The sequence below is a fragment of the Ambystoma mexicanum genome, chromosome 11 (assembly GCF_040938575.1).
Source record: "Ambystoma mexicanum isolate Mex_15411 chromosome 11, UKY_AmexF1_1, whole genome shotgun sequence".
Lineage (NCBI taxonomy): Eukaryota > Metazoa > Chordata > Amphibia > Caudata > Ambystomatidae > Ambystoma > Ambystoma mexicanum.
Window position 1 is genome coordinate 390,070,923 of NC_090934.1, and position 8,164 is coordinate 390,079,086.

At 48.5% G+C, this 8,164-nt stretch overlaps 1 protein-coding gene across 1 annotated transcript in view; it reads right to left on the reverse strand.

Annotated features, from left to right (window-relative positions):
• The window catches only part of LOC138504979 (embryonic protein UVS.2-like), a 381,283-nt gene extending 375,779 nt beyond the window's left edge, over positions 1 to 5,504 (reverse strand). Inside the window, exons 1-2 of the mRNA XM_069625347.1 lie at positions 5,492 to 5,504; positions 5,109 to 5,243 (exon numbers count right to left, since the gene is read on the reverse strand). Coding sequence (XP_069481448.1) covers positions 5,109 to 5,243; positions 5,492 to 5,504 — 148 coding nt within the window. The remainder of the gene's footprint in view (positions 1 to 5,108; positions 5,244 to 5,491) is intronic.
• Positions 5,505 to 8,164: the final 2,660 nt, after the last annotated feature.

The following is an 8,164-nucleotide window of genomic DNA, read 5'->3' on the forward strand; positions in this document are numbered from 1 at the left end:
GAGTGGTGTCGTATTATGGGACGCATTCAAGGTGGTAATAAGGGGAGCGGCAATAGGCAAAACAGGAGGACTGACGGGGGCGGCCATGAGGGAATTGAATGAACTCGAGAGGGTGATCGAATTGAAAGAACAATGAGCGGGACTAGAGGGGGAGGAACCTGGAGAGCTGATAGAGCTGCGGACTAAATGTATGTTGCTTTGGGAAAAACTAGGGAGGCTAAACTATGGGAGGTACCTACAGCGGTTACACGTGGAAGGGGATAAACCTAGCAGGCTGCTGGCCTGGCTTACCAGACAAGAGAATAAAAAAGATCCCATAACGGTGTTAGAAGATCACACCCGGACAGAGATCAGGGACCGAGGGCACATTAACGCAATGTTTGCGTGTTTCTATGAGCAACTGTACGCCCCGAATCCGGAAATAGACCCGGAGGACATAAGAGATGCACTGGTAGAAATAGGGTTGCCGAGGCTAGAGGAAGAACAGGCCCAGCTGCTGGATGCACCCCTCACGGTGGATGAAATAGAGATGGTGATCGCAGAGCTTCCCACCGGCAAAACCCCGGGTCGGGATGGGCTTCCGGGGGAGTTCTACAAGACGTACAAGAGCGCCATTGCCCCGAAACTGCTTGAGACATTCCAAGATGCATATGAGACCATGTGTCTCCCGACAAGCCTGTCGGAATCAATAATTGTCCCGATTCTCAAACCAGGGAAGCCCCTAGGAAATGCGCCTCCTATAGGCCAATATCCCTTATTAATCAGGATGCCAAAATACTAACGGCAGTCCTAGCCAACCGCTTAAAACAGGTAATACCCACGCTGATCCACCCGGGAAGGAACACATCCTGGAACCTCCGCAGACTTCACCATGTGATAGATGAGACAAATCGACTGCAAGACGAGCGTGTAATAGTGTCTTTGGACGCTGTCAAAGCTTTCGACTCTGTGCGTTGGGAATGGCTGATGGGTGTACTCGCCCACTTTGGTATCGGGGAGGGGTACCTCCGGTGGATCAGGTTGCTATCCAAGGAACCCAGAGCAAGGGTGAAAACTGGGCGATTCATTTCCAAGGAGTGGAAGATACATAGGGGAACCAAGCAGGGGTGCCCGCTATCGCCAATGTTATATATCCTGGCTCTGGAGCCATTTGCGGTATTCCTTAGAGCAGAATATAGAGAGCTCCCGGACTGGACATAGATGGGGTGCTCCACCAAATCTTGCTATACGCGGATGATATGCTCCTGTTCGTACGCGAGCCAACCGCTAACCTACCCTGTCTCCTAGAGGTGATCGGGGCATACACTAGGCTTTCGGGCAAAGCGATTAATAAAGAGAAGTCCCTCCTCTTCCCCTTGGCAGGTCTGAAACACGCCCCCCCCCATTGTCTGCCGGACCTGGGTCTGACATGGGCGCCCCGCACCTTCAAATATTTGGGTATAGTGATACATCATAACATCATAATACCGCTGATACCCATGCATCCAACACGCTCGTCGCTCTAGAAAGAACACAGCGGTCAATGACCTTCTGGGGGACACTACCACTGGGAATGATGGGAAGAGCAGCCCTCCTGAAAATGGTGGTGCTGCCCCGCCTATTATACTTCCTCACGAACATCCCATACAGCATACCCAGGGCCTTTTTCACTAAACTAAACACAATAACGCATTCATTCCTGTGGGGGGGAGGGAGAAATAGGATCGCAATAAGGACCCTGCAGAAGGACTACGAAGAAGGGGGTATCAGACTACCGGACTTTGAGAAGTACTATTTAGCTGGGCAGCTGCAATTTGCAGTAAAATGGCTGGGGGAAGACGAAACAATAGACACTCGCATTTTCCAACCTGCACTGAAACAGTATTACCTAAGGGAAATACTATGGCTCGACAGACCCCGGCTCAGAACCCTGCCGAACGTGCTCAACATTGCAGTGGACTTATGGAAAAGAGTGTGGAAACTCCAAGGGGTAAAGGATCCACAGTCAACGCAAATCCCTCTAGTGGGTCTCCTGGGAGGGAACACAAATACTCTAGCAACAAATCGGGCACACTGGGAGGCTAAAGGGGTAGCACAAATCGGAGACCTGAGAAGGGAGGGAAGGTGGGCGGACTTCCACGAAATGGTAGATGAATACGAAATACATATGGGTCAATTCATCCTATATACCGGTATGCTGAGAAACATCACGAGAAGATGGCCAGACTGGGAAGACCAGGATGAGGAAACAGCATTAGATGTATGGTATGACATTGCAGAGGGAACGCACACAACCTCCAGGTTGTATGAACAGCTACTGAAGGCCAAAGACCCACAGGAACAACACACAAGGCCGCGTTGGGAGGAGGAGTTGGGGAGGCCCCTCAGCGATCAAGAATGGACTATGGCCCTACGATACCTAAAAAAGGTATCCAGAAATGCAAGATTTAGGCAGGCGCAGCTATATGTAACGCATAGTGCGTATCTCACACCCAAGAAGATGAATAAAGTCCAAACAGGAGCCCAGAACGGGTGCCCCCGCTGCTCGTCGGAAGAAGCGGACATGGTACACATGTTCTGGTCCTGCCCAGTGATACAAGAGTTCTGGGACGGGATCAGACTCAAGATAGCGGGAAGCGGACTTCAAATCCAGGCAGAACATCCCGAAAAGTACCTACTCGGCCTCTTCGCGAGAGGGGGTAAGCATGAATCGCATCTGGCAAAGATGAAAGATTTGATAAGTATACTGGCCAAGAGACGGATAGCAATGACATGGAAGTCAAAGGAGGGCCCGCGAGTGGAGACATGGTGGTCAGACCGTCAGAAGTGGGCGCAGGCAGAGACAGTGGTGTGGACAAGAGCAGTGATAAGAGGAGAAGGTGAAACTGCGCACAAGTTGACTGCATGGAACACACTAATACAAGACCTCTTTGGCCACCCGGAGGGAGGAAACTCCGAAGATCCCTCGGAAATAGAGGATCCATAGGTGAAATAGTAAGGCCAAGCACGAAGCCCAAGAATAGAACATTATGCGTACCGGACCTGGTGCTCGACCCCATGGGAGGTCCAGACTGAACTGATAAGGTCGCTGGGGAAACTATGAAACTACAATGGAAGGACAAGATCCGTACGAAGTGCCAATAAGCCATTTATGTTAAAGTTGTTTGTATGTTATGTGTTTTGTTGTTGATAAACGAAAACAATAAAGAAATAAAAAAAGAATTAATAATAAGGGCTTTGATTCTCTATGAAAATGTTCATATTAGGCCAATTTGATGATTTTGTTACCCTAATTTGAAGTCGGAGAGACAAATAAGAGTCAAGCGTGAAGCAAAACAACTTTGCTTGGGTTGTGAGGGATTTGGTAATTTCTAGAGGAGACAAGTGGTTTAACGAGGACTGGATATTGGTGGCGAATGTTGAAATCAAATACCGTCGAGATATTTTTACTTGCCATATCTTCAAATCACTCCTATGGATGGGGGAGGGCAAAAAGGAAATGGGAGAGTGGCGGAATTCTGGACCGGGAGTGCTACAGCATTGACATGGATAAATATAGCTGTAATGGGATTGGCGTTATAGACGTTTCAGAATTGTCAGCCTCGCCAGCATTATATTACATTGGACATGTAACTCCATGGCAACATTATTGAAAATGTACTGGAATATAGGTAATGTGGGGCGTTTTAACCTTGTAGTCGCGTAGGGTGATGTGATGCCATCATTCATGTCATCCATGAGGTCATCTATGGTGTCATCAGTGATGTCAGTGATCAGGCCATGTGACGGCCATCAGTGACAGAGCATTGCGGGGGGGGGGGTTAAGATTACAAAACTACATTAATTGGTCAAATTGGGGATCTTTTGGATTTAGCATTATACATTTAATATGCCTGAGGTAAAGTTGGAATTTATTACAATTTTATACACGCATAGCATGGGTCCCTTACTATATAGCCTTATCATCCCTTGAATGAGGTTTTTGAATGCAACAGTATGTATTTTGTAATCATATATCATGATAATATATTATTATGAAATAAATATTCTTCTGCGCATTAGGGTGCACCGCATAGTGGTTAGAGGTTGTGCACCCTACTCCGTGGAAGTGGGTTACACCATGCATGCATGGCCTTCGGCTGCAGGCAGGGTTCCATACGCTATTGTGGTCACGGGCATGCAGGACCATGTAGTGTCTAGAGGGTTTGGACGAAAGGCAAGGGCATGTAGTGCATAGCTGTAGCTTTGGTCATGTACGGGGCCCTGTGGACCAATACACTGAGCACGTGCAGGCTGTGTTCTGCACATTCATTGCATTTTTGTTAGTTGTAGTTATGGCTGAAAGGAGGCAAAGCCACCCGTGGCCAAATTGATCTTGACATGACAACATCCAGGCCACCATGACTGGATGAATACTGCATAAGCATTCAGCAATAAAGGGTTAAACTGACCCTGATACGCCACCATCAGGCACAATCCGCCACCCTGCCCCCATCTTCACATACTGTAGGACAGTGATCTGCAATCTTTGGTCCCCTGGGTGCTTTGGACTACAACTCCAATCAGCCCCAGCCAGCATGGTCTACTGTGAGAGATATTCCACTCTTGGGCCCTGAAATCGGACCACAGCAGACCACACAATTCTGTTACAGCCACTGGCATTTTCATTGCAGACATTACCATTCAACTAGGTGTCATATTATATAAACTGAGAAAACGCAATCAAAAGTATGATTGTGTCCAATCGAACAATAGCAAATATATGTATTGATGTTTGGTTTCATAGTTTATATCAACATAAAAAAACGAATAATAATAATAAATCGATTTTTAACATGTTTTCCTTTTCTTGGTCGCCACCCATCATTTATACGAACACACAATACTCTGCTTTCATGCATGTGTGTCAATCTGTGCACACTTTTGTCCCACATCCATCAATCTAATGTAGTAGGAACCTGAAGAAACGCAGATATGCTTTAGAGGAGGGGGCTAGTTCTTAAGCGGCAGGCAGTTTCCTAGCAACTGGTCCACCCTTGTTTTTCGTTGAAGCCAATTTGTCATATCGTATGGTCCCCTGTCTAGAGAGGGAGGACCTCCCAGTCACCAAGCCTTCTCGAGGGACTTACTGAAAGTGTTGGAGATGATGTACGGGACCTCAACCAGACCAGAGCTGGACTTTTTCCACAGGCAAGACTGGCATGCGATGGCATTCCTGTCCCTCAAGACAGCTATATCCCCCTGAAGGAACACCTGCCGGCTGCCTGAGGAGACAAAGGGGAATGTTACTCACAAATGGTTAGAATGGTTAGACAAATGAACGAACGCGGGAGAGACAAAGGGGCAGAAGAGGAATGTGAAAGAAGGGCAGAGGGAGAGGAGAGAGTGAGCTAAGAGAGTGTGTGGGGGAAACAAATGAGAGGGAGACCAAAGGGAGAACATTTAGAAACATTAAAATCCAATCTGATGGCACATACGGCCTATCTAGTGTGATGATATTCGTATTACTTACTGGTAACCTTCATTACACATAGTCACTCCTTCCTTGTCACAGTCCTTACATATGAAGACAGTTTGCCCTCCCTGCCCCCAGTCGTACAGAATTCCCTCCAGTTAAAAGTATTTTATGGTGGCACTTCCCAGACCTCCTCCCTCCCGTCCAGGTAATAATCGGGCTGAACGTACCCACAAACCTCGTGACATACCCAGGGAAGTGGGGCGATCGAGAACTGCGAGGGGGGGAGCAAGCTGACTAGTCAGCACTCTGATGAGGAACAGAACGAAGAGGTTTAATGAAGACAATGAAGATTTCTGTTAAGTAACCTCCCAACGTCCTCTCGTCCTTCATCCCAGTCCACAGATATGAAGTATACCAAAACGATAACTTCGCTTGTACCACTCAAGCAAAAACAGACCCTTTATATGCTGCGACATCCAGTGAACTTTTGTTTAACCAAGAAGCAGAGAAGGGACCTAATGAAGAGCAGCCCACAGACAGCAGCAAAGTTATGATCGGCCAGGCCTGCCTAGTAGAGCTGATAATGGTGCATGAACGTAGCCCAGGTAGCCGCCCTGCAGATGTCCATTAGAGAAGCTCTGCTAGCCTGCACCCAGGAGGCGGCCATCGCTCTGGTGAAGGTGCCTGCCAGCCATGCACAGCGAGTAGGCCAGGATGGTAGTGTCCACGAGCCAGTGACTGATAGAGATGAGGGGAGACTTTTGAACCCTCCCAGTGCCCCCCAACATGATGAACAAGCTGTTGGAGGAATGCAAGGAAGCAGTATGATTCAAAAGTCAATAAAGTGGTGTGGACATCCAAAATGACCAGGAGTTGGCACTTCTCCAGAGTAAGTCTACAGGGAGAACAAGGAGGACACATTTCTGAGACATGTGGAAGGTGGAGGCCATATTAGGCTTAAAGGTGGGATCATACCTGCCATTAAACCTCTCGGAGGTCACCATAAGGTAGGGGGGCTTACACAGGAGAGCACCCAGTTCACCAATCCTCCTAGCCAGAGTAATTGTCACCAGGAAGACAGTATTTAAGGTCAGGTATGAGAGCTCTGTGGGGAAGAGACTCTGGAAGGGGGAAGGGGTTCAGATAGGCCTGTGAACTAAAAACAGGTCACAGAAAGAAGTGAGGTATGTAATCCTAGGACAAAGGTGCAAATACTCCTAATATGTTGGGAGATTGTGTCATCTGCTGGACCCAGCTCCACCCAGGGACCCCCTGAAAGCTGAAACAGCCTCCCACTGAGACCTCAGCAAGGAGTGTGCAAGATCCAGATCAAAACCCTCCTGGAGGAACTGAGCATTGGCGACATGACCACAAGCTAGAGGCAATAGATCATTCTGACTACAAGAAGCCAAAAACGCGCTCTAGTGCCAAGTAGGCTACCCTGAACCCTGGATGGCCAAGGAAAGAGACAGAGAGACCCTGTCCCTCAAGGCTCTCCCTTTCAATGACAAAACAGTCCAATCGCAACTGCTGGTCGGTACCCATTATCCTGGGGAAGAGTCCTGGAACTGGGTAACTGTGAAGAAGAGGAGGAGTCGAGAACAGCTACAGCAACAGGAGGTTTCACAGCGCCTCAAGGCTCAGTAGGGTGCAATCAGCATGACTCTGGAGCTGCTCTCCCCGACCCACCTCAAGACTCAGGGGGATAGAGGGATCGGAGGAAAGGTGTAGAGCAGGCACTTTGTCCAAGAGTATACTACAGCATCCATTCCCCAAGTCCTCATTTCTGGAGCAGAACAGGGGAAGGATGGTGTGGCCTAAAGAGGCAAAACGATCTATCAATGGCCACCCAAATCACCATGTGATCAACTGAAAGGCAGCTGGGCTTCATTACACATAGTCACTCCTTCCTTGTCACAGTCCTTACATATGAAGACAGTTTGCCCTCCCTGCCCCCAGTCGTACAGAATTCCCTCCAGTTAAAAGTATTTTATGGTGGCACTTCCCAGACCTCCTCCCTCCCGTCCAGGTTATAATCGGGCTGAACGTACCCACAAACCTCGTGACATACCCAGGGAAGTGGGGCGATCGAGAACTGCGGGGGGGGGGAGCAAGCTGACTAGTCAGCACTCTGATGAAGAACAGAACGAAGAGGTTTAATGAAGACAATGAAGATTTCTGTTAAGTAACCTCCCAACGTCCTCTCGTCCTTCATCCCAGTCCACAGATATGAAGTATACCAAAACGATAACTTCGCTTGTACCACTCAAGCAAAAACAGACCCTTTATATGCTGCGACATCCAGTGAACTTTTGTTTAACCAAGAAGCAGAGAAGGGACCTAATGAAGAGCAGCCCACAGACAGCAGCAAAGTTATGATCGGCCAGGCCTGCCTAGTAGAGCTGATAATGGTGCATGAACGTAGCCCAGGTAGCCGCCCTGCAGATGTCCAATAGAGAAGCTCTGCTAGCCTGCACCCAGGAGGCGGCCATCACTCTGGTGAAGGTGCCTGCCAGCCATGCACAGCGAGTAGGCCAGGATGGTAGTGTCCACGAGCCAGTGACTGATAGAGATGAGGGGAGACTTTTGAACCCTCCCAGTGCCCCCCAACATGATGAACAAGCTGTTGGAGGAATGCAAGGAAGCAGTATGATTCAAAAGTCAATAAAGTGGTGTGGACATCCAAAATGACCAGGAGTTGGCACTTCTCCAGAGTAAGTCTACAGG